The 27,441-nt window shown below is 37.6% G+C and overlaps 1 protein-coding gene across 9 annotated transcripts in view; it reads left to right on the top strand.

Moving 5' to 3' along the window:
• GRID1 (glutamate ionotropic receptor delta type subunit 1) overlaps positions 1 to 27,441 on the top strand; it is a 522,277-nt gene that overhangs the window by 466,969 nt on the left and 27,867 nt on the right. For all 9 annotated transcript variants that reach the window (XM_035329542.1, XM_035329546.1, XM_035329543.1 and 6 more), the window contains 5 exons: positions 1,663 to 1,764; positions 3,264 to 3,461; positions 5,527 to 5,851; positions 6,606 to 6,744; positions 27,206 to 27,401. In XM_035329542.1, coding sequence (XP_035185433.1) covers positions 1,663 to 1,764; positions 3,264 to 3,461; positions 5,527 to 5,851; positions 6,606 to 6,744; positions 27,206 to 27,401 — 960 coding nt within the window. The remainder of the gene's footprint in view (positions 1 to 1,662; positions 1,765 to 3,263; positions 3,462 to 5,526; positions 5,852 to 6,605; positions 6,745 to 27,205; positions 27,402 to 27,441) is intronic.

The raw sequence follows: 27,441 nt of genomic DNA, 5'->3' as shown, positions 1-27,441 counted from the left end.
TAGCAATAGCAAAGCCTAACTTCTGGACATATTTCAGAGCAAGCATCTGAATTTGAATTTAAGAGATATAGCAATAGGTATCTACCCATATTGCTATAGACGCTTTTATGTATAAAACATAGTTTGTCACTCCAAACTGACACTACAGGTGGAGAGTTTTCAATCTGAGATACTTCAGCTTTCAGGAGTGTCATTAGAAAGCTTAATACTATTACTCAGTCATTCTCCTTTTTCATCCTTCAGGTCAGTTGGGTTAAAGAAGGCATAGCTTAATTCTTTTCTTACCTATCTCACAGGCTGAAGATTTAGTGATTATAGAATAATCATCATCAGTTGTACCTGTGTGATGGATATGATGGCTGAGGAGTCACTAAATGCCCTGTTCTTTTTAGTTTCCTGTTTTTCTTCTGCAACAAAACAAAAATAAAACTATACAGATCTCCCTCACGCAATATATTTGTTGGTTTGACTTTTGAGGCTTTAGGATACAACTAAAGTCATAGAAATAAATCATGTAGGACATCTAGCCATAGGCATTTTCAGTAAAATAAGTTATCTCCAAGAAGATTTTGACTTGCTACATGAAGCTTAGCTTCTGGCAGGAGGAAGCCACATTTCACATATCTTGGACTGAGTTTAATTTCTATGGGGCATGCCTTCAACTAACAACACTGCCTCCATATATGTGAGCGTAGTATTGGAGTACAGCTAAAAACAAACAAACAAAAAAACAGTTTCTACTCTATACTATTTGTGACTCTTCCAAACAAAAGGACACCCACCATGAGTTCTGTTTGAAAGTAAAAGGAGTGTCTGGCTGCTGCTGCTGCAGAACATACTCAGTTTGAATAATCCAAAGGTCACTTAAGATTGACTTTTGTATTGAAGCTCTTTTGAGAAAAAGCAATAAAATTGATTTTGAAGTGCTAAATTTAATTAAAAAATAAAATATTTAGGTGTAATATTCTGTGGAGTTATCATGAAAATATGTATCTAGCATCTAGCAGATGAGCCTATAGTGCTCTTAGAGTTTATGAGATATCTGATCATGGAAGCCTGGGAAGCTGTCACTATTTTAGTGATGAGGTAGAAGTAGGGCAAGAAGAGAGAAAATAAGACTTAATATAGGATCTGAATGAAGCCCAAGACAGAAGAGGAGGCAGTTTTACACCATAGAATCTGTGTCAAGAATTTATAACCATCAGCAAGCAAGAGCATTGTGCAGCAGGAAAAATGGTTGGTCTTTGATAAACAGTAGAGAATGACTTGAAAAGTAGGAGGGAATTTGATCAGAGAGGGAAATATGGGATGGTAATACTACAGATAATCCCAAGGACTGTCAAGCAATATAAACTTATTAGAGAGAAAAGTCGTATAGTGATCTGGGTGAAATAAGATGGCAAATACTAGATAATAGAGCAGTTATACTACATGCAAATGCATTCACACAAAAGACTAGTTTGTCTGTGCTCTGAATCTCACTGATTCTTACTGTGTGTTTAAAACAAACAAACAAAACAAACAAACAAAAAAAACAAACGCACTTCTCTTATCCTGTCTGTATCAACTCTGGATTCAGTCAAGTGGCTGCAAAATGTTCATGAAAGTATTGAAGGGTTTCTGCCAACCAGACCTTCACACTTACTGTACTTTCTGTTCTAGTTGGCCACGTGGGACTCTGAGAAAGGACTGAATGGTAGCCTGCAAGAACGACGTCTGGGCAGTGACTTACAAGGATTGACACTCAAAGTGGTGACTGTCTTGGTATGATGCTATTTGAGTTCAGGAAACAAAATGCTCAAAATAGAAAGGATCTGACTATTTTGGGTGCTTCCTTCAGAATTTTTCCCTATCATTTTCAATTCTGTATTTTTGGATGATCAGTTACATAAGCAAGGAAGATAGATGATGGCCTTATATTATTTTATGTATATCTGAGCAATGTCAGAGATGTAGAGCATTGTTTGCTTGTGCTTTTTTTTCTGCATTATAATTCATACCGGGCATGGAACCAGCATAAAGTCTGAGTGCAGAGGACTACATTTCAGATACAGTACTCTAACTCAGACATGCAGTTTGTAGTATTTAATGGATTTTAAGATCAGATGGGCCAATTATGATAATCTAATCTTGGCTCTTGTACACTGCAGGCTGTAAAATGTAATCGAGTGTTTCTTCCATTGAGTTCGTAACTTCCTGTTGAGATAAACTACATCTTTTAGAAAGATACAGACTATGTGTTTTGGGGACTGCAGTTTGTTACTAGTTTGAGTGGTAGCAGAGCTCCTGTTAGCTAAGCGCTAAATTAAGGGCAAATTAAGGTTTGAATGCATTCCTACCTAAGGTACTGTAGTTTCCAGATTGAAGAATGTGATGTCTTTGTGCTTTTTATTGTTCTTTTTCTGAATCGTGGTACAAATAGGAAGTAATGTGCAAGATGATTAAAGCAGTCTCCCCAGCTTTCTTTTCTCTATCAGGATCAGGTAACAGGTGACGTTATGTTATAGTTTACATGGGAGGTGAGCAAATTCCTTCCAGAAGGATGTCAGCACCACAGCACAAATGCAGGCAACTGCAGAGGCTGTGCAGCTGACACACCCAGCAGAGAAGGATGCCTATGTCTGACTGAAAACATACCAGAAAATGCTGTATTCTTTTATCTCAATATATACTTTACTATAAAATCCTCTAGAAACTAATACCCATGAAAGTTATTGCTGGAGTTTTCAAAATTTCAAAAATTTTAAAAATGCAACATTTTTAACAGTTGTTTTGAAAGATTAGTCATTGTCAGTAAAAGATGGCTTTCTAAATCTGATATGCCCTTAGCTGGAAAGCAGCAGTGCTCCTGTCTAAGGCTCATCTGCTTAACTTAATATCTATATTCTAGACAGTTAGTTAAGACACTAAGGTGTCATTGCCCTCTGTATATTCTGCAAGAAGAGGCAGGTATTCCAGAGACTATTAATCCTGTAAACACTAGGAAGCTGACAGAGGGGGCTGAATTGTTCTGTGGAGTCTCTGCTTCCTCTCATGAACTGTGTAAAACCCAGGACCATGGATGTAACTCAGCTGCTGAAGCACTTGTGCCTGGTGGGGATGCCTTGGAGTGTTACAGATGACCTGAGTTTTTTGCTGAGGGGGTTATGAGGGTCTTGAAATCTGTGTTGAGTTGTCCAGAATTAACTCAGGAAACATCCATTTTGCTTAAAAACAAAAATACCTTGTTTCAAGTATCAGCTAAGATATTGTTTTGTTCTCAGGAAGAACCTTTTGTGATGGTGGCAGAGAACATACTTGGGCAACCAAAACGTTATAAAGGATTTTCTATTGATGTCCTGGATGCACTTGCCAAGAATCTGGGTTTCAAATATGAGATATATCAAGCTCCTGATGGCAAATATGGACATCAGCTCCAAAACAGCTCCTGGAATGGCATGATTGGAGAACTTATTAACAAGGTACACAGAGAAGAAGCTGCATTTGAAAAACAAACAACTAATAAAGGTTCTTCAGAGTAGAATGTTTAAGCTTAGTTAAAGAAGTTTTTGAAATTTTCCCCTTCCTCCATTAGACATTACAGGAGATTGAATTAGGATCAAAGAGCCAGTGTAGAACTCTTCAGAGCTATGGGTGGCTTGAGTGTAGTCTAAACGATGCTATTTAAGACCTTTTATGTAGGGTAGGAACTATAGTGTGTTGGTCTGTTTACTCCCACCTGTTCTCAACATACATTATATCAATGTAAATCTGTTTATTTAGATGTCAAAAAAATAGTATAAAAAGAGAGGGCGTGTGTGTGAGTGAGTACAGAATGTATGTATTCTTAACCAATTAAATATTATTTTGGTCATTATATATTTGATACATGACTTGTAGGTATGACTTTCTTTGGATCACTGTGCAGCAATATGTTTCATAAGGATCAACTGATGATTCCAAAATAGGAAAAGTATCACTAATAATATACACCATAAAGTGTTTTGAAGGACCAGAATTTTAAACTGAGCTCAGGATTACTCATTCATTTAATACAAAGAGGACCAAATTTCTTTGTTAATTACAGTCTTGCAAATCAGGAGTAAGTTAATTGAACTCTGTTGAAGTAAATGGGGAAAATCTGTAGTTTAGAATCTCCAGGAGAATGAGATTAAAATGTATTTTGTTCATGGTCTTGCTATCTGACATGGAACAAATGCTAATCAAGACAGAGAATCAAAGGAATTAATATTCCATGTCTATGCCCTTTGTAGAAAAGGTTACTCTTCTACAGTGGAGTTATTACTGAAGGTGAAAGCTTTCTCATTATCTAGTAAGTAGGTGCCTCAGTGTCTGACAAGTAGATGTTTAGGAAGAAATAGATGCAATTAAAGCAATAGCAAACGTGTATGATAATGGGATACACTTGGTTGGTGCTAGGAAATATAAAGGATTTTTTACTATTTTGAATTTACATAAGCTATTTGAATTTCATTGACTTAAAAATCTGGTAAGAAATCCTGTGAAATTTCCTTGGAAATTGCATTCTTTGAAGTAACAAAGTATTTATAATAGTATTTCAGCCACTAGCTTTTCCACTGCCTCCAAAGAATTTCAAAGCAGATCTCCCTAACCTAATATTTGGCCTGCTTTCCCAACAAAACACAGAGATAAGAAACAAAAAGTACATTTTATTTTTTGTAGCAAACTGTTTTGATTAAGATGGGAAAATAATCAAAAACTAATTGCAGTTCTTAAAAACTTTGGGAATCTTATTTATTAAATACTGCTATCTTTCAGTGAGTTTGCATACTCTTAAAGGACCTTGTATATGTAAAACCTGTTCACTTTAAATGTTGAGGCCAAAGCAGTTCCAGGAGCTAAGTTTCCTTTGGAGTATTCTTACAGTTATTAGTTTTTGCAGGCACTTTATTCGTTGTAAAAACAGAAATCTTCCCCCCAGTCATCATATGAAATCCATTCATTAATATGGGAAGCTGGCAGGTAGAACAGCAAACACTAGCTCGTCACAATACACAAATACAAAAAACATAAGCTAAATAAATTTTGCATGGGGAAAGAGTAAGGATTTTTTTCTCAGTAAACTTGTGATGACAGTAGAGTAAAAGAAGCATTGATAGAACTGTGAGATGTGCATGGATGGTGCTTCTTCCTTACTGCTTGCAATGCATTGGGTTAATATGGTTTAGAGTTTTAGGCATCATTTGGAAAAGAAGTGAGGCATAAAGATTAAATAAACTGCATTTCATTCCAGACGAGTCAGGGTGACTCTTTTTGTTCTGTAATACTTTGACAGGTTACATTTTGCTGTTATGCTTTAAACCAATGCAATTAATTAATGTTTGATTGATAAAACTGATTTTGATTTTACTTTTTAGGCAATTTATTTTACTTTGTCTAAATATGTTAATTTTTTAAAAGATGTGCACAGAGCCGCTTGCTTTTTAAAAAGCTTCTCTTGAAGGCTCACGCTAGCAGAATTCATGGTGAAAGAAGGAGATTTGACCTGTTGCCTTTGTCTCACAGAGAGCAGATCTAGCAATCTCAGCCATCACTATAACACCTGAAAGAGAGAGTGTTGTGGATTTCAGCAAGCGGTACATGGACTATTCAGTGGGGATCCTGATCAAGAAGCCGGAAGAGAAAATCAACATCTTCTCTCTCTTTGCTCCTTTTGACTTTGCGGTGTGGGCTTGTATTGCTGCAGCCATCCCTATAGTTGGTGTCTTAATATTTGTCTTAAACCGGATCCAGGCAGTCAGGGCACAGAACACTTCCCAGCCGAGCCCTTCTGCTTCCTCCACCCTGCACAGTGCCATCTGGGTTGTGTACGGCGCCTTCGTTCAGCAAGGTACATAGTCTGTTATAGACACCACTGATGGATGTTCAGAAGTGTTCTATCTTGTTTAGAGCATTTCAGGACATGTTAGTCTTGGCCAGAGTATTTCTAAAGATGAAACGGAAGGTTTGTACAAGGAGGTAATATGTTTTATTATCCCAGGTAATGAACAGTGGGAAGTAGGTCAATTTGGGGGATTACGTTATGCTTTTCTGTTCCTCAGAAAGTCTAGTGAAACCATTCCTGGCAGACTTTTCCACTGTGAAAATGATCCCTTGATAAATAAATGGCAGAGCTGCTTGGCTAAACATTACAATACTTCTCCAACTCAGAAACATACACCTTTTCTAAACATTTAAATGTGATTTAAAAAAAAAAAAAAAAAAAAAAAGCAAGTTTTGGAATGAATATGATACAGTTTATCTTTCTGTTATTTGAAACGAATAGGAAAATGTTCTGAACACTGTGTAATGATTTAATTCCAGGATATTAGTGGTACTTCACCATTAAACTTTCCTTATTTAGAATATTATTCATGTTCTGTATGTCTGATCTTGAATAATGCCTGAGGGAAACATTTTGAAAGACTATTTTCTAGAACAGTACCCAGGGCAAGAGGTTGACTACCTGTTGTAATGGAAGTAGTGCTTAGCTCACAGCAAAAGGGATGCACAAGTACAGAGGGTTACCTCAACAAAGTTCAATGTATCAGAGCACGCAGGGGAGAAGTTCCTGAAACATCCTTATTCTCTCTGTTTACTTGTAGGGGGTGAATCTACTGTCAATTCTGTGGCTATGCGCATTGTAATGGGAAGTTGGTGGCTCTTCACCCTTATTGTGTGCTCATCCTACACAGCAAACTTAGCAGCATTTCTCACAGTATCAAGGATGGATAATCCTATAAGGTAAGAACCTTTTCTTAACATGAAGCTGGAAACCTGGATTTCACAGAAATGTATTACGCATTTGAGCACTCATTCTTGCAAGAAGGAGATAACTCTCTAATAAAATACTCTTCTTATTTTCACTGACTGCTTTTCTCTTTTCCCCTCCCCTCCCCTTCTCCTTCACTCCTACAGCCCTCAAGTGAATGGAAGGGACAATGGCATTTTAATTGTGTATTTTTGAAGGAGTTGTCTTTCATGTTTATTTTTATTTTGCTTAACTAGAGATCTAAGTGCTTCAGCTATCTGTGTTTCTTTGTTGAACATCAGAGGGGAACTACTACTCTAGGGAACTATACATTGTTTCACTTCTCACCTTTAATGTGTTATTTCATGTTCTCAATATTTTGATATGCATTGCTGTTTATGCTATTATTTGCATGTAAGATGATACAAATGGACTTTTTAAAATATAGATGGCCTGATACGTGGTGTTATTTGCAGAAAAGACTTCATCTCACAGAGGAAAAGATAACCAAATCTGACTCCAGGATAGTAGATGTAATATAGCAGTCATTTGATTAAATTTATATATAATTTGCTACATTTGGGTTGGCAATATTGTGATGATAAATTACAGCTTCTGTAACAAACTCAATTTATCTTGCACCTTTGACTTTTTCCCCCACTACCTGCCTACTAATCCGTATCCTACAAGAATATTTTCAATAAGCCAGGCCTCTGAGCAGCTCCTGAGGGCTGCTGGTTGTTTGTTGGCATGTTTAATGTTTGTTTGTTTTTCTTTAGAAAATGTAACAGTTAAACAAAATTTCCCCTTTTTCTCTGAAAACATGGACAAAATTTCCAGCTTCACCCTGGCATGGAGTACAGAGAGGAGCATTTATTGTCCTCATTCACTGCTGGCAGAATTAGAGTCTGGTATCTCATGTTTGATCTGACAGCAACTGAGTGGAGAGGTGGCTAGAGGACAGGCAGTGCAACACAGGCACTCCTAGAAAATGCTGAGGCAAAGATTTTAGGTGCTGCTGAGTGACACAGTTATTCTGTCAATCACATTTGGGGTTTCACTGGAAAACTGGGACTGGAATCTGTGCACAGCACCTAAAACAGAGCTGTTGGCACTTACGTGAGACTGTCTCTTAGAGGAAAACAACAAATAACAAAAATGCTTTTGCCTTCTCTATGTTATCTGCACAGCAGGATAGAAATAATTGCCATTGCATACATGCAGGTAATACAATGCTTTGTATATATATACTGTTAAAATTATTACAAAAAGAGCCCAAAATAATGAAAAGTTCTGTTTTTAAATGAATTTTCTATTAGTTGGGTTGGAATAAGTAAATTTTAACAGTAATAGAAATGAGAACTGCAAGTAATTTCTGGAAATGACATGAGAAACTACAGACAATAAAACTAGTGCACAGTATCTCTGAAACCTGGCTGTAAGACCTCATCCTACAATGTAGGACCAAGGTTAAGCTCAATGAATAAATTGTTCTTGAAACCCAGGACAGAAATAGTTGTCTGGAAGGCTCGAATAATGACCTTCTGAATGATTTCTGAAAGTTCTTGTTCCTTCATGGTGAAAGAAATTGTCAGGTTTACTGAGCACCTCCCAGAACTCAGCGAATTTCAGAGGACAAAAGTGTGATGAAATGCAATGAGGAATCTGGAAGAAAAAAAAAAAAAAAAAAAGGTAATTGGATTTAAGAACTAAGCTCCTTGATGAGTAAATCAGACCTTAGAGGCTGACCTATTACAATATCTACAGGTGGTTTTGATTCCTCTTATTAAAATTTTTAATAAGGAGAAGTTATTTGGGTAATGGGGCTGCTTGACGTTGTCACAGGACTTCAGAGCCCATTCTGCCCTCTACTGCTAGAGATTACAGCTGTAGAATTATGATTATATGCCTTTCTATACCCACTGGTGGCTGCCACTTTCCAGGTTCCCAGTATTGCATCCACTTTACAAGGAGAGGATACAGAAAGTAGGAAACACTACTGTGGTCTGCAAACACCAGCAGATAAATTCATGTGCCAAACCAGAAATGGTTTTTGTTATTTAAATTGCTGTAAGGCCCACCGCCTGTGCTCCAGCTGCTTGGCTCTAAGGGCAGGGGTCTCTATTATTATTTTTTTCAGCCATAATGTGGATTATTCATACTGTCTGGGGTATTTAAAGTGGTCTCAGATGCTTCGGCTTAGGCACCCAAATCCTTCCCCAGGTAATCTGAAATGGTAGCTGTCAGAATTCTCTGGGTTGATGATTAGCTGGCATAACTAAGCCAGGTAAGGGATTTGCTTGTCTTAGTGTGTTCAAGGCTATTTTACAAAGTTGGCAGAATCTCCCTGAGATCTTGCTATTCTGAGAGATTTGGTCTAAACCCTCCCATCAAAAACTGTTAGTGCCCCGGGAGACAGGAGATGCGTCCAGGTTCTCTGGATGTTGAAACTCTACCTGTTTCTAAGCTGTGATGAAAATATTTTCATGTCATCAGTCATTAGGAGAAACATCTTTCTTATTTTTGTAGTTTCAGGTTAAAACAAATATGTTTCATGAGAAAGTAAATTATTGCCTTACATGAATGCATCATGGCCCAGTCTTTCAGATGCAGTAGCACATAGCTTCAGTGTGGTATTTTGTGGAATGAGTATTTTTACCTTTATAAATTTGCCTTTGCACTTGCCCGTATTTTATCTTTCATGGACCCAGAAAGGGATAGTTACTTGAAATCCATTTGCTCCCGCCCAAAGAGGTGCAATGAATTATAGTTGAAAATTTGCTCACCAGCTGAGAAGTACCAAATCCATCTGAGATTATTCCCATGGTTAGGAAATCACCCCCCTGTCCGCTCAGTGTGTGCTGTGATCTGTCCCTCCATAGGAAAGTACTCTGGTGCTCAGAATTGCTGCTGCTAAATTGCCAGCAGGGGAGAAAAGAGTTTTATGGTGCTGCAGAAGCTGCAACATAGTTAAGATTTTCATTACAAGACTGAATTTGTTCCCAAGCCCCCTCCAATATAGCTAATAAGTGTTTCAGCATCAATTTCTGCATGTGTGGTCTGTGACTAGCAGAATAGAAGTACATTTTATTGAATAACTAGGTGTCAATCAACCCAGTGATACTTACCTCCACAATTTCACTGCAAAACAAGTGTGTCAAAGAAATTATAAATGGTATTTATTAGAAAGGGCTTGGTGAGACATTCACTGAAACAGTGTTGAACTGTTGGAAGGCAGATTTTTAAAATTAGCATGTCATGAAAGTCTGCTGATAAAGAAGGCTTTTAAAACTAAAAACTAAAAACTAAAAAAAAAAAAAAAGTCACAAGGCTTTTCAACCGTACCATGAGTTTTAGAATCTGCCTGTGGTTCACAGAAAGGTGAAATACCTGGAGAAGAAGGCATGGCGGAAAGTAGCTCTGATGTGCTGCCGGTATTTCCGTATTTCCTGAAAGAGACTTCCTACCTCCCAAAGGGGTTCCCAAGTGTTGTGCTGTCCAGGTACCCAGATCACATGTCAGAACCATCCTTATCTTGGATAGAACAGAGACCTCCACCTCTGGTTTTCCAAAAACCTCAGGGACTTCGTAGTGTGATAACGAGGAGAGGTGCTTGCCCTCCTCCTGGCATGTTGGCAGGTGCTGCCCTGCTCCTTACATGTCCCAGGTGCCCATCACTTGCTGCACTGTGACAGGACAGTAAGGACAGACAGAATGCAGAGTTTGAGACCCACCTTAAAACCTTAGGCCCTTTAGGAGACCAGGGATGGGAGAAAACAGCATGGACCTTCCCAGACTGCCCTCCATTCTCAAGTTGCTAGTAGGGTTTCTGCATTGATGGAGATTCACAGACAGGGCAGCGTATGCTTAAGCAGATTTCCCGATTATGTATAGGCAGAAGAGTGAGATGCTACCCTGCTCCAAAGGAGATGGTATTTCTGTGAAAGAAATTGCTGGTGGCAACCACTTTGAAGCTCGGACTGCAGGGCTGTAATCCACTTCCTGACTTGTTAATGAGCAATTCTTAATTTTTGTTTTCAAGTAGAAATCTAGGTAGTGTTTGTAGCCTGTGCTAATCCTTGACAAACTTGCTTAAACTGAAATGATTTGTATTTATTCTAATATTTGCAATCAGACCTGTGTGCAGCTGAGAACCCTTCTAATGGCTCAGTCTGACAAATAAGGGCTAAACTACTACATTAGTTTGTTCTTTCTTTTGTCATACTACATTTTCAACAGCCCTTGGATCTGCTGTCTGACCTTCCATTTGTAATTATGAGTTTAATTAGCAGTGACTGAACTTCCAGCTTCATTTCTTGTTAACAAGCAGACTACATACAGTTCAGTAGTGCAGAGATATTCTTAAAGTCAGGTTTAGGAGAGCTTGTCTGATATGACGTATGAATCATGCAGGAAAAACAGGACACGAAAAGTAAGCTATTTGCAAACTAAAGAGTTTAAATTTAAGATTTTATCAAATTGATACTTAATATTTGGGGCTGCTATGGAGGTTCTTAAAGCATCTGTATATATGCTTTCATAGTTTCCATAGAAAAGTGTTACATATGCTTTTATAGTCACAATTGTTGTTTCATGATCTAGCATTTCCTTATTTGCATTTTAATCCCCAAATTTCATGTGTTTTGGTGACACTGGAAAATTTACTGCAGCCTAGTAGGGGTGATAAGTCTGGTACTTGGAAGACTTGGGTGCAATTTCGTTTTCTACCACAGGCTTTGTTTGATCTTGGCAAGCTTAGCCTCCTCTTTATCTCAGATGCCTTTCTGTATAACAGAGTAACGTTTTTTCATATCGTATATGGCCTGTTGTCAGTTTAGCAGCTTTAAAAATCTTGGCCAGAAATGACCATATTATTATAGCTCTGCAGGTATCAAAAAAGATACAAAAAGGTTTTGAGTTACATTAAAAAAATAATAATCTCAAAATATTTTATAAGAAAATGAGGAAAGTATTTTGAAGATGCCAGCTAGAAGGAAATGAACAAAGGTTTCATCTACTGCATTTAAATGGATTTGGTATAGGACTAGTAACAAGAAACTCACAGAAATCTCCCTGTATTTGCAGTGATTTTAACTTGAAATTCCTTTTTTGAAAGCAGCCTTTCTGTTCTGAATACCACACGTGGCTTTCTACATATTTCATTGAATTTTCTTTTATTCTTAATTTTCTTATGTTTAATTTGTACTGTGTTTTGTAGTGTCTGTGCAGCACCTCGGGCACATTGACAGGAGGCATGTATGAATGGGCATGATAAAAAATAATTATCGTGATTATTATTTAAGGCCTGTGAGCAAAAGCTTCAATCATTAAATAACTAGATTAAGTAAGTTCATCTGTAAAAATAAAGGGTAAAATATAGTAAAAGATGCAAGTGAGTGAGCAAGGACAAAAATTCAAAATATTTCTTAATTTCCAGAATATTCCCTTTTTAGAGCACGTGGACAAAATGCCATGGGAAATGCTCTGCAACCTGGGCAGCAGGGCTGCAGCACTCGGCAGCATGCCTCCAGGCACAGTTCAGAACAAGACACTGTGTTGTGGGCAGTGCTGGATCTCCATCATTTATATTTTCATTTCCCTTCTGCTGGTGGTGTGGCCCATTGGATGCTTTGGGGAAGTCCAGGGCTTCACAAAGTCTGGAGCCTCTTTAAAGTCTCTCTGCATGTTGGCATATGCTGTTCAACTGTGGTTTAAAATGGATCCTAATGATTCCTGTAACTGAGCAAGCAGGCAAGCATGGAAGTGTAAATATTTCTGAGGGATATATATATATATATTTTTTCTGGGAAAAATGAACAGCTGAAAATCAAGCTTGCATTCTACCCCTCCAGTTGCCTTCATAAAAAGATGGCATACACTGGAGATCGATGGAAAGCCGAGAGCCTTGAGATTCCCCCCACCCTCTTCATTTCTGCCTTTACAACACCTGTATTAGAGCATCTCTTCATTTATTCTTGTTACTGGGAGGTTCTGCATCTTAAGTGGATTGAGGCATTAACTTTTGATGCACATACAGTTCAGGGAAATAAATTATTTGGATATGACGTTAGCAAAATCCAGCATCTGCGCAGGTAATAACATATTTTTTTAAAATTGTTTTTGATTTTGTTGATTTGTTGGTTGTGGTTTTTTTTTGTTTTGTTTTGTTTTTTTTTTTTCTTTGGAAGGGTGAAATTCTAGCAAGAGCAGTAACCCTCACGACAGCCCATCAACACTTACATGGATTGGTTCAAACTCACGATTTGATATGCAATCTCTTCTTCTCACCTCAGATTGCATTGATTTTGATGTCAGATTTTCTCATGTTAATATTGATTATTCACTGGCTGTCCATAGAGTAGTGACTGTATGCTTTCCGCATACATTAAATTGGCCCCTGACTCCAGCCTTCGTTATAGTGGGTGGCTTCTTTTTATTACAACGACAGTACCTTTGGCTTATTTTGTTGTGTGCTTTTTTTCCCTCCTATTTGACTCCTAAGGGATAAACAATACAAAATACAGTAACAGAAGAATTTTGCCCAATAGGATATTTATATTTCTATTGTTTTTCTCTAAAGAAGTTGATATAATGTCTTTTATGAACTGATAATAAAATCTAATATAACAGGATATTAAGAAGAAAAAAAAAAAGATTGCTACAGCAATTCAGACAGAGGTAGCCTTAAAGCTCTAAATATCTCCTAGTTGTAAAACTACTTCAGTCCATTATTTTTAAGGATAAAAACAGGAATAATAAGAAAAAATTCATAGTGAATTCTGATTTGGAAATGCAGTCTTGGTGAGGAACAACTGTTAAAATTGCAAAAGTAATTTTATTTTTTTTTTCACATTTTCTTAAAAAGTAAAATTACTTTGCTGCTTTTTTCATATGAATATAGAATTCAATGTGTTTGCCTGTTGGCTATATTTGCTTTTATTTTGGATGGAAAAATATTGTTACATGGCTCCACAGTATATGTCTTTGTCAGAAGAATGTTTAAACAAAGGCCCTCAAAGTGGAAAGAGCCAGGTAGATCCTGGGGAAAAAAAAAAAAAAAAAAAAAAAAAGTACCTTCATGACACTTGCTGGTGAAAAAGCAAGTCACACAGGTTGTCCTATTATGTGGTAAGGTAGTGCATATTTTTGCATAGGCTTCAAAGTCCTCTGGAGTCAGGTGATGTCTTTGAAAGCATCTCTGCAGGCAGAACAAGCAAGTTAATTGCATTTGCAAAATGACTAATAATTAGTAAGCACTATATCACAGTACAGTTACTTCCTGTACCCTGTTCCCTGTGAAACAAGCGCATAAAGTTAAAAAGTAGTTCTACTTAACTTGTAAGAAGGGAAAGTTGTACGTGGTTTCTTACTTGCTGTTGGCTCAGACAGGGCATACATGAGCGTCCAGCTCTGATAATGTGCTGTGTATTTTGGAAAACCATTTGCTCATGCCAGAAAGTCTTCTGTTCTTGCACAGTTCTTCAGCAACATCTCCACATGAGCAGTGGTGCTGCCATTTTCATACCACACGCATTCAGCACCAGAATTCCTGGCCTTCCTGACAGCAAAAGTAATTTTCCATCCTTCTATTTGCTACCATTTATTCTGTGTCAGCAGGATAACTGTGAGCGTAAAGACTTCCACCAAATCATTTCTTTTTTAGATTATTTTGAATGGAGAGAGGAGTCTCCAGCAGGAGCACAGGCAGACTGCTTGTCCAGCTGTCTTCCTTGAGTAGGGGTTGGTTGGTAGCACCAACCAGTGTCACGATGCTATGGTCAGTCCTGTGCTCCATTAGATGATCTGTCTTTCCTATTGTGAGGTTTAAATGAATAGCCTGCAATTAAAGTTAAGTAACAATCATACCTCCTATAGTCTAAAAGCTTAGTTTGTACAGTCACTGCAAAAGCTGATTTCTTGGAGCAAGGCTCAGCAGCTCTTCCTTCAGTGATTAAAAATTAAGCATGTCAGTGGGAACTCAGTGGGGGCAAAAAGGCCTTCTAGAGATGATCCACCCTACAGACAACCTGAGCAGCAGTACCATGATCCTGTTGCACCTTTTCTCTTGCACAAAATATCTTCCTCGCAGCTACCTTTGGACATTAAGAACTGAGTAGCATTGTTCACACATCACCCTGTCTGGCAGTTTTCTGCCTATGCTGAAAGTTGCAGGATTACAGCTTTTGAGCTCAATGCAATCTCTTATTGCATGTTTTGCTGAGGAAGTCAGCCATAACCTAAGAGATAAAATTTTGTTTGGGATGGCAGGGGTACAGGCATGTGTCTTTTTGTTCCGTTGTGGACACAGGAACTTCAGACAAGGGATGAAGCAAACAACTTTGTGTAGTAACGTCTTAAATCATGTAAGCTAGGTTCATTAGTGTTGTAAAGGAGATGTAGTTTTGACTTTCTGATTTTTCTTCTCTGTGGTTAAACAACTGTTGCATTCAACTGAGTCAAATGGTTGTATTACTCCTTTTTAGTTAAACGTAGATAAAAATGCTCTGTCTTGTCATGAGGTGGAAAAGCAATCTTCCCATTTAAAGAAAAGGCTTTAAAAATGAATATCCTCATAAGGAGATTTAGAAACAATTCCCGATATCTAAAAACAAGCAAAACAAATAAAAAACCCTACAAGAACAAAACACTTTTAATAGATGCAAGTTATGTCTTTTGGGGGGAAAGGAGCTGGGGGTTCTTATTCTCCCTGGAAACTGAGATGCTGCTGTTCATTTGCATGAGTTTTTTTCCTGCTAATTATTGTGTTGCAGAAGTTTTTCTAGAAGGAAAGAAAAGTTTTCTCAAAATAATACTCTGTTGCTAAGAGAAGGATTGCATATGTTCTTTCCACTTCCTGGGCTTATTGCCTTACTGAGCAATGTTCTCTTCTGCTGCACACGTGCCCCCATATAATGTAATACAGTGTGTTTCCAAACTCATCTGGTGATGAGGAAGAGAATGGTGTTGCCTTGGAAAAACTACTTTGATGCAGCTGCCAAGGTTCCATTAAAAGAAATGTAATCATGTACACTACAGTTGTTTGCCTTCTAAACCATTAAAACCAGCCCAGGAGAATAAGCTACTGATTTAATTCAATTGATTTATGAATAGTCATATCTATCTAAAAAAGAACAGAAAACCATCAGTCAGAGTGGGGTGGATGTTAACTACTGTGTTTCTTTTATATGGCAGTAATGCAATTTCTAAGGTAATATTTCAAGGTGTGAAATTAGGCTGCCCAATAAACTAATTAATCTCAATACAAGGAACAATTAGTTGGTTTTGATGCGGTGCTGTCAGTGTTTCTAGTGTGAGGTTTGGTATTCAGGTGAGACTTGTGTGTGGGGTGAGGAGGAGCAGGCAGAACAGCAAGGTCTCTCTTTCTCTTCACTTCAGTGTACATCAGGATGAGGTGGGAAGTATGCCACATACCGAGCATTTGCCTTTTGGGTCCTCTGAGAAACAGGAAAGTGGGCCTCCAGACTTTAAATATGCATATGTAATGCATGCACTTTAGACATCAATAATAATTGCTGAATGCTATATGTGCTTTCAGTATTAATGAAGAGCCCTATGTTTTGATTTCCCAAGAGTACCCAGCACATGTTCTAGCAATCAAGATGCCTCTTCAGAGCCTTTCTATTTTCTTCTCTTCTTTCTGTCAATATGCTGCTTTATTCCCTGTGGTAAGGGAAGGGTGTGAAGCTGTTTTCCAGCATCACTTTGTACCTCCAAGAGATCTGAGCAGCTTGAATCTATCTGGCCCCTCCATCCCAGCTGTGAGACTGCAGGCAGCAGCCCAGAGCTTTCTGTACAGTGATCCGCATCCCAAACCATGAGACAACTCCAGATAAATCAAAAATTAATAAAGAACTGAGCAGGACCTTACCCTGCACTGGTACTTCGTGGTCTTTAATGGAACTACTTACAGTATAATGATATCCTAACAGTCATGGTATAAAGTACCACTCACCCTGAGTAAGGGATTTGCAAGCCAGCACCAAGCTGCCAAGCTTACCTGTTCCCCACTCTATTTAATTAAAAAGCTACTCTTTGTTGTCTGAGTGCAAAACAGACCGCCAGCGGTATCGGTACTTATAACATCAGTTGTGGAGGAAGAAAGTAATTTCTTCCCTCTCAATCTTAATCATTAATCTTCATTAGGATTTTTAGCTTCCGAAAGTAAGTCATAGAAGGCATCAGCAGAGCGAACAATTTAAAGTGCATCTGCATAAATAATAGAGGTAGTTTGTTGTTTTCAATATAGGTAAAAGCGTATGTCAGTCGCCAGATGTGTTTGATTCAGACAATATGATTTTCATGCCAATTTTATGATATGTTTGATTTAGGTGAAGTGACTAAAACCTGCTGTTGGGACTGAATTGATGTTAAACACCAGCTGCAGCTTTTATTTTAATTAATATTGTGAGGAGCAGAATACCTTGCTTTAATTAACATATTAACCCTTCATGGTACTCAGAAAGGTCACAATGACAAAGTGGTTTAAAAGGAAAACAAGAGAATATATTCAAAGGTAGTCCAAAAGATATTTCTTCCTCCAAAACATGCTACAAGCTCTTGAGATGTTTTCAACCTTTCTTTTTCCTGCGTTGTATGCATTTTTGTTTCCTCCTTACTGTTAAATGAATTATGGGGTGTCGTTAAAGGATACAAGCTAACCCAGCTTTTTTAGCAGGATCGATTATTCTAGATTTGCAGAATGAGCAGCTCATAGCTTCTCTGAGTCCCCTTCCAGTCTTTGAAATGGATCTATGAGTGTCTTACAGATGTGCTGTTGTGCAAATTTTCCTTGATCGGTTTTGAAAATCTGCCCAGTGATTTAGTAGTTTAAATGTGAATCTAAGCATACAAACTAAATCTCCAAGCTTTTGAAAGCCTGGGCTTGCATCTTCAAAAGATTCTAATGTGATTATTCCTAACATCTCTTTGTCTGACTACTTCTTACCATTGTTAACTTGCAAATATGTACCCCAGACTTGGGTGGGTGATATCTCAAATGTATTAATCTGTAAGAAATATGGCTAAATAGGTTGGTAAAGAGAAATCCTGTAAATGTCCTCTGTAAGTTTAAAGGAAAGACTTCCCCTTGTATTCACTCTCTCAATCAGAAAGCAGGTAAACACATGGGATCATGACAGAAACTTCCTTCAGAGATCACAAACTATAGGGCACCAGTAGGTTCAGATGCAAATCCTCAGAAATTAGATTTCATGGGTACTACCGTTTAAGGAACCTACCCGTGATGCTACTGTTTGATAGTTTTTAAAAACATTTTCAAGCAAAGTAAACATAACCTGCTATAGGGAACATACAAATTCGCAACTAAAAAACAAAACATAGTTAATGGAATAATCAGCAATCTGAGTGACTTTTGCTCTTAGTGCCTGGAGAAGTTTTGGATAAGAGGCAAGTTGTAAGTATAGTTAGATATGTTGGTCTTGCAATTGAGAGATGTTTAGCTTATTTTGATCTCCTTAACAGATTTCTTTGTGTGTTGCTCAAGCAGAGCCAGAATGTCAGCTCTGAGCAAAATAACTTCTACGATCCAGTAACAAGTCAAGTCACACTTATGCAGATCATTGCAGACGATTGGAGTTGCTAAGGTGGTCCTAAAGAAATCATTTAGAAATAGCAGTGGGTAGGAAAAAACAAAGGTCTAATTTTGTTTAGAGGAGAAACATTTTACTGATGATGATGAAAATCTAGTTTGATTTTTGGATCCAAGGTTAAGTCTCATAGCCAGAAAAATTATAAAGTCTTTTCTTCTTATTATTTAATTTTAAATGGGCACTCTTTCTAAATAAACTGCTGGAAGGTATTAACAAGTTCTATGAGCAATGGGACACAGACTAGTTGTATGGATTTTTTTCCGACATTTCCCATATTTCTTTGACTTCACCAAAAATGCAAATTATTCTGAGATCAGTAAAGAAAAAGTGAAGTTTCATATGACGGTATAGAACATTTCTGTTGCATCTCAGATTCTTAGAAAGTAATCAAAGCCTACAAATGTTTTGCCGATACAGTGTTTGTAGGCAATACTTAATTACAAATAAAATGATAAATGTGGCAGTGTATCATTTATTAATAGCTTTAACTGTGGCCTTGTGTTTCATCAGTGGCTATAAATGCTGTTTGTTCCATTCTTTTAGGAATTAATCATGCAGTAGCTGTGCAGGAGCACAGTCCCAGTGAAAACACTCAATTCAATCATTGAAATGATTGTGTTTGCTGTGTTGGGATTTTAGAAGACAGCTTAGTTTAGTTTTCTTGTCTTTCCCTATGCACTTAGGAACTAAGGCTGATGGAAGTTGTTTCAAAGAAATTATATAATTGGAGAGACTGGACAAGTTCTGTGCTTTAGTACATTGTGTACATATCTGGCAATTTTGCTTTGCCTTTCTCTTTTTTATTTTTTAGTCTCTTTTTCTGCTAGCCCTTGAGTATGTGCTTTGGTGTGCATGAATGGTTTCACTGATCTCAGCAGTACTGCTCCCTGTTAGTTGTGCTAGGTACCCTAATAAACTTTAGGGCAGTGAGAGGGAAACAGTCTCAGTCCTGTGCTGGAAGGGTGACAGAACTGTTGCCATCACGAGTGGCACAGGGACACGCATCAACCCCTTCCCCTGTGGAAGAAGTAAAGCTGGCTCTAGTTTCTGTCTCCCACTTACTCCACAACTGAATATTATGCTTTCGTTTTGGCTGTGTCTAGTACAGGACAGTGAGTCCCAGTCCAGACAGGGGCTCACGTTGGCAGCTATGACCATTATCGTAATGAAAACAGCTGCTGTAATAAGCAGCTGCTGCAGTGCCATTACCTGCTGAGGGGTTCAATCACTATTTGTTTTCACTGTAGTAAAAGTATGTAGTTGACATGGCAACGTGGTTTGTGACACATGCCAATTGATTGGTTTTTCCACTGGAGGAAAGTCCCTGCGTCTTTGAAATCATATGTAGCAGCTGTTCTGCTCCACTGATGATTACAAGCGCATATATAGCCATAAATGCCAGCATTGTTTGTCTCCTTTAGTGATCAGGAAATGTTTAGCCCTGGTGTGAAGGGCTGCAACTCCATTGATTCAGTGTAGTTTAATCTACCAGTGCTTATGGCTTCCCTTGCAGAAACTCCCACGGGGCTTTTTCTGCTAAAGCTTTTGTTGTTTAAAATAAAGTGGATGGTATTTTTCATGGACAGCTGATGAAATGAGCTTTATGTGAAATCTAGAATGATATATTTGCTGGTGAAGGATTTGATCCTGTGAAGTGTCTATTAAGCATGCAAGTACTGCTGCTGATTTCTACTGGACTTCCTCTCGCAGTGAAGTTAAGATTTTGCTTAGTGCATTTTCTGAAGAAAGCCATTGTTGTGCACATCACCACACTGAGGCAGAATTAAGGGTGGTTAAAGTGACTTGCTTTGTAGTGAAATGGAACAATGCAGTCATATCACTGCAGAGAAGTTGGCAATTCAGTGATTGATTTAAGAGCTCGGTTGGATTTTTCATAATTTTGAAGAAAGTCAAAGAGATGCACAAATTATAACCATGGGCCAAATTCTTCTGACATCTGAAGATATTAGACGTGGAACTAAACCTGCTTTCCTTTAAATATTCTCTGTCCTGAGGCTACTGCCATTCCAGCAATACTTTGAACAGTCTTATTGGCCTCACTCTTGGAGGTAATCTTTAAAGTGGCCTATATTTTAATTTATGTATTTTACATCCAGTTTAACAGATGCTAGTAACAGTCCTATATGTACTGGCAACAAATGCTTGAAATTCATAGAAATATATATATATACTGGGGGGGAGGGGGGCTGGGGGGGTGAGTTTGGCTATGGATATTTACTTTTTAGGCTCACAACTGCTTAAGGTAGGTCTATTCTAATGTTATCTCATTATTAGCTAATATATTGCTTTTTTCAATATAATTGAACGCTGCACTGGTGTTTAGAAGGACTACCTGTTTTTTTTTGTTTGCTTGTTTGTTTGTTTTTAATTAATTTTTAAGTGGGCCTGTGCTTTTATAACCTGGATTTAGTAAGACAACGAAACTTTTCACACAAGCCTCTGATTAATTGAGACTATCATCAACTAGTGGCAAATTCTATCTATAACAGTTTTTTTGTTTGTTTGTTTTGTTTTTTCAACCAGCTAAACTTCAGCTTGGGTAGACCAGCTCTAAAGAATGTTTTTACATGGAAGTATGAACTCAGGTTCAGATGTCTTACGACATTTTCAACCCATCCATAAATCTTCCTTAAAACTAGAGATCCAAAGACCAAAGTTTGGTTATCTGTGCATAATGGACTAGGGCCCTAGGGCCCAAGTCCTTTGCCTTGGTGCTCCATAAATGGATATTAAAAGTAAAGAGGACTCAGGTTCTGAACTGAGGGATCTTCTGTTCATCTGTGTTTAAAACCATAAATTAGTCATGCCAGAGCACTACAGGCCACAACCTTGATTCAGCTTCACTTCCATAGTTTTTCCCGTTTTGCAGATTGCTCTTGCTTGCCTCAAATGCCAGCTGTTTTCTCACTGGAGACATGTACAAAGAAGCAGCTGATACTGCAAAGCTTGCCTGGCTTCAAAGTCTCTCTGTCTCTTGGTGGTTAGGCTGTGCGGTCATCAGCAACAAACGCCATTTCCTCATTTGTTCTTACTCTCTTGGCAAATATATCCATGGATGGTCTAGTGCTGAGCAATTTTGTGTCTCAAAATGTGAACACTTCTGCAGTTCACAGAGCATTCTCTTTCAAGCCTTTGATTTCCACTATTGATAATTTAAGAAATAAATCTATTTTCAGATAGGATTTTATTTGCTAGGTTTCAGCTCATAGGTAGTTCTTGGGTTTACACTGTCAGTATAAGGTGCTCAAATCAATTCAGCTACTGTCATTTATACTTAGAAGTGTAGTGGATTTACTTTTTTTCCCCGAAGTGTAAAACACAGATTTCCCTCCAATACATGGTGTTGACAAGACTTATAATTAGGAACTGCAGGAATATTTAATTCTGTAATGTCATCAATTTCCAGGTTTTGAAAAAAGTTTGAAAGAAAATAAAGTAATTTCAAGGTATATAAAAAACAGAAATTTAGGACTTGTGGTGTACATTTTTTTCTATCTATTTCTAAGGCTTCATTTACGTAAGGCAGCTTAAAACTCATCTTCTCCAGGTTGCTTTATCATAATGGCAGCCGTCACCTAAAATATTATGCAACATTGAGCAATAATCTTAGAGTAGTGGCTTCTCTAGGTAAAATAAGAACATAGCTTTCCCTGCCAAATATGGCAAAGCACTGTGATTTAATATTTCTGTATGATTTAGCCATTAATATTGATTAAGAAATCAATTAGTATAGTGGAGAGGAATTATTTACATTGCATTGTTTTCAAAATGCATGTAGTGATATGAAGGGAGAGGTTATTCTAAAGTGTGCTCCCAACCTGGAAAAGCAAGGGCAGAGTGCTGATTACTACTTTTATGTCTAACCTCAAGCTATGTTATTTCTACTGGTGTATGTGTAGATGAACAAGCAGAGGCTAAGCATGAAAAATATTGCATCATTTTAAAGTAATACTATGGATTTGGAAACTGCTGAAATACTAACTTTCCTTAAGTAATAGCAGACTGGGAAAAAAAAAAAAAAGTTTTACAGTGTCAGAACATTGGTGATGGTTAACGCTAATGAGAAACTACCTCAGAATCAAGGAGCTGCCACTATGCCCATTATGGTTTCTTTAAGGCTGAAGTCAGGATAAAACGTTACATTTATTTCTGTAGTATAGAAGAGGATTAAATCATGACATAACTCTGCCAGGTAATTAACTTGTTTAAAGTAATGGATTTTACACATAGGGTTACAGATGTGCAACATTCTCCAAACTTTTTTTTTTTTTTTTTTTTTTAAAGAAGAGAATGGTAAGGTTGGGGGAAAATTCAATAGGTATTTCTTGACTTTAAGTAAGTAAATAACAATCGTCACTACTATGAATATATATATATGTAAAGTATTTTTAAAAAGGTTTTGAAATGAAAGTCACCTGTTTGGTTGTCTTTCTGTGTTGTTTTGTTGTTGTTCTTTGTTTTGGTTTTGTTTATTTTCTTTGCAGTTTTGTATGTGTTTTTATTTTTTTAATACCTTGATCATATCTGATGATTCTGAGTAACAGTTTTGGGTGAAATAGCCCTGCAGCCTTACAACTGAGGCTGCAGCTTTAATAAATTGAGTTAATTGATTAGCAGTTACTTAAAAGCACCCAGTGACAGGTTTAGTATGTCACTTAGACAGGATTTGTTCATATTATTAATCCAGCAATTATTTTGTTTATAGCAGCTCTAGAGTAAAATAAAGCTATACTGCCAAAACCTTTTTAGGCTACGTATCTACAGCTATACAACTCTTTTAATAGTAAGAAACCATCTCCAAAAAGTGTAACTTAGCCAGTATTTTTATCGTGGCAATTATTTCTAGTGGTCTAATTATAAACGTTAGTACAACTATAGCCTGAATGTTTGTTCCACAGCATATGGTTTATGTCAATATGTTTCTAAAAAAATAAAACAAATGGTTTTCAGTTGACTCTACATGAAGCAGTTTCAACTCCACTGGAAATTATTTATCTATTGTAGCATTTATCTTGCAGGCATTATTGCACTGGTTAAATATTTCGGCTGGTAATACGGTTCTGAAGGACAACATTTTTGTTTAGATAGACCACAGGTACATTTACTTAAATCAATTGGTTTACATGTACTTGCCAATTATAGTAATCGCACAGTGGATGTATTTATCTACAAAACTGAAGGTCAGCTCCTATGACTGTAAGTGAGGAACATTGGCTTTTTCTGCTTTACTAGTTTTATCTTTAATCACACTTACAGAGAGTCCTTAATGGGTTGTGAGATCCAATAATTGAGGTGGTAAGGTTAATGGGGCATCTTGTTATGCTACACATTTTTGTTGCAAATAATTTTATACATTAAATACGTGAAATCTTTGCCATAGGAAAGTGAGCCAAGAATTTGAGTTGCTAACAAAGGTGGTTTCAGCTGATGGCTGGTCACAAAAATGAAAGAAGTCAAAGAACAAAGAGAGCAGCTGCCTTTAGAGAATGATGCAATGTGAAGCTGTAACCACTCTCTGAAAGCTGATTTTGTCTAGTGATGGAAGATCTGAGGAATTTAAAATAACAATGTTTAGAACCTGCACTTGTGATTATCTTAATTATTCCTGCAAAAGACAGGAGATACTAATGTCCATTCCATGTCTTTTATGTCTGTGACCTTACCCACCATACCCAGATCTTTTGATCACTTCTCCAACTTCGGAGATACTGAGCATTGCTTCCACTTTAGTGCGGAAATAACATTTACATGGAAACGAAGAAATCTTTTATGCAGAATAAGATCCATTGTCTAGAGCATTCCCTGTCAGGATAATTTCTGAGATAATTTGGCTAAGTGGTCCATTTGGTAAAGATATAAGGTTATTTTCTCACTCAGTCACCGTCCTTCTGAATTTATGCTACAGGAACAACTCGCAAGCTTGGTTACCTGCTGCAGCCCTAGCCGTGCCCTTTAGTGATCTTGTGTCTCTCAGAAGACATTTCCAGTGTTGGCCATAGTACAGAGCCTCTGTCAGGAGCTGTTCTTATAATACATCAAATGGGGCACTGCAAGGAAGGTGCATGCAGTCCTTAGGACATGCAGCATTCCAAATTATCTCTTCTAGGAAAACTCAGACAGCTAAAGGAATGGTAGTTGTCTTCTTCACAGCACCCAAGCAAAGTCTGTGCTTCCCTCCCTGCCACCTGCGCTGATTACCTGCTTACTGGGCCAGCAAAGCGCTTGATTTACACTCAGAATTTGCTCACTGTGCACTGCAATGTTTAGAGAATTGAAGGAAATGTGCTGTTCAAAAAGCAAGATGTACTGTGCTTTTGTACAGCACTGATTGTCAATAAAATGTAATTTAGCTAAAACAAAAGTAGTGATTGTCAATAAAGTATAATTTAGCTAAAACAAAAGGCACATTTCTGTCAAAAGGTTCCACTGTAACAGAGGCAATAGAAGTGGTCTAGGTATTCACATTATGAAACATTATGAAAACTAGAGTTGTTTTTTTAATGTTCAAACTCTCATGCAAATTTTCAAACAGAATGGCAGCATGAATAGTAGACTTTTGTAGTTGTTAGCAGCTGAAAGTTGTGTTAAATAACATTAATTAAAAATGCTTCTGCTAGTATGCTTCTGCATATGCGCTTCTACAGGTACTGAAATCTGTACATCAAACTCTGAAAAGGGTTGCCACAGAAACCCTCCTGTTTGTATCAAGTACCTTTCTTAGTCATTTGTACATAAAATAGACAGAAATGTGTCTTTTAACAGTCAGATCATCCATTCCCAGGACATAAGCAATTCCCTGTGATATGATGAAATTTATTTTAAAAAATAAAAAGGAACTAAACGTAGCATGTCATCATTTAGATCAAGACTGGAGGAAAAACAGTCCTGTTCAGTGAAATGTACCGGAAACATTTAGGAGATCAGAATATGTTTCAGTACTGTTAAACAAAGAGAGAGAAAGGATCAGCATGAATTCTCTCATTTTCATTAGAATTTTTAATATCCAGCAACCTCCAGGACTTCATCTGTATTTTACCAAAGGGGTATATACAGAGTGAAAGAAATAACAGGTCTGGGTTTTGATGCAACTCCCAGAGTTAGCCCAAATCTGCAAACATGCAGCATATAGCGAGAAGAACTGCTCACAGTCTTACTTAAAGCTGCTTAACAGCTTAAAATGATAAAAGCCCTTAACACAATTTAAGAATTTAAACCACTTAAAATGTTAGAAACAGCTTGTGAGTTGGAAGGGTTTTTCTTTGGCGACAGAGCTGGCAGACTCTCACAGTGCCCGCAGGTAAAGGGGCCCTTCGGGACCAAACCTGGGAGGCCTGGAGGTGACATGACGGAGATGGAAGAGCTCTCTAAATATTGTGTGTGGGTTTTGTGTGGTTTTGTGGCTATATGCCTAGACTGCTGTGCTTAAATAGTGTTGTGTGGAATGTTGCAGTGGTATAAGGTGTAACTGGTGGGATGGCCCCAGTGAAAAAGGGAAGAGGGTGGCAGAAAAATATTGTCTGTGGCAAGTCTTCAGCTATGGAAAACAGCTTCCGATCATGGGCCAAAGGAAGACTGCCTGGGAGCGTTTTGAAGAGATCTTGTGCAGGAGCTGCCAGACAAAATGCTTTGCTTTTACGGTTTGAAGAGTTGGCATTGGGTGGGAGGTGGCATGAGTGGGCCTTTCAGATGTTTTGAAGAGGATTTTTTTTTTTAATGAAAGGTTCTTTTGGGAAAAAGGAATTGGGTGAGAGAAGCAAGAGGGGTTGTTTTAGTTTAATTGCGCACAGACTTAGTTGGTAGCTCATGTGAGAAGCATCAGAAGTAATCGTTATTATGTGAAGTTATATATTTCTAAAACAAATTATTATTTATGAGATTTAGCTTACTCCTTACTCCCTGCTGCCTCATGTGATGGTCAGTGGTTGAATGCGCGTTTGTGTGTGTATGCACAGATGGAAAATACTACACCATTGCAGAAAGGAAGGGGGCACACAAATGGAAATCAGTGGCTCATGGAAAACTGATCAGATGCTTCTTTTGATGGCAGTGATGCCCCTTTAAATGTTTTGAAACGTGGCTTGGTTTTCAGTGACAGAGGCAGTGATTTACACCTTTCTGTGCAGAAAAGGCTGTAAAACAGGAGTGAATTACATTCTGTACAATTTGAAAATAAATGATGCATTCACAGTCACTCAGGTTGAGGCCCATTTGCACTTCCAGAGCGGTATGATGATGAGTAAATGAAAGCCAGGCCTGTGTGTGAATGAAAAATGTCTGTTTTACCAGAGGCTGTGAAAAGAGAGAGAAAGATATGGTGACTAAGATTTACCGGAAATTGGAACTGAGACTTTTATTTGTTTGTTTAAAACAGTGGCATTGATTTGGAGTCAGATGGAGTATTGGTGTAACTACAAACCAATCCCACTGAGTTCTGTGACATATTGCTAGTGATGCTAGGTGTTTATATTTGCATTCTTAGTTTTATCCTGTGCTTGAGGAGGTCTGCATTACACTCCCTTCTTGTGCAAACTTGGCACAATAATGTTTAACGTGGATATTATCTAACCAAAAAAAAAATCTTTACTGAGGTAAAAAAGAGGTCAGGTATCATTAATGTCATATGATCTCAATTCAGTTAAATTACTCTTTGGTTTTCCTTTATGATGAAGTCAAGTGATACGCAAATTCTACTTGGTATGGTTAAGTTTGTTTTGACTAAAGACAGACGTATAAACCATTTAATGAATTAAATTTCAGTCACGTGTTATGTAACACTAATATCTTAATATTGCTTGAATTTCAGAACATTTCAGGATCTGTCCAAACAAATGGATATATCTTATGGTACAGTCAGGGATTCAGCAGTGTATGAATACTTTAAAGCAAAAGGGACAAACCCTCTGGAGCAGGATAACACATTTGCTGAACTGTGGAGGACAATCAGTAAGAATAATGGGGCAGATAATTGTGTATCGAACCCTTCTGAAGGCATCAGAAAGGTAAGACTGGATTACAGGGTTCTTTATTCAATTTTTGTGC

Source organism: Oxyura jamaicensis, chromosome 6 (genome assembly GCF_011077185.1).
Source record: "Oxyura jamaicensis isolate SHBP4307 breed ruddy duck chromosome 6, BPBGC_Ojam_1.0, whole genome shotgun sequence".
Lineage (NCBI taxonomy): Eukaryota > Metazoa > Chordata > Aves > Anseriformes > Anatidae > Oxyura > Oxyura jamaicensis.
Note: the sequence above shows the minus strand (reverse complement) of the source record. Positions and strands in the feature narration are given on the sequence as shown.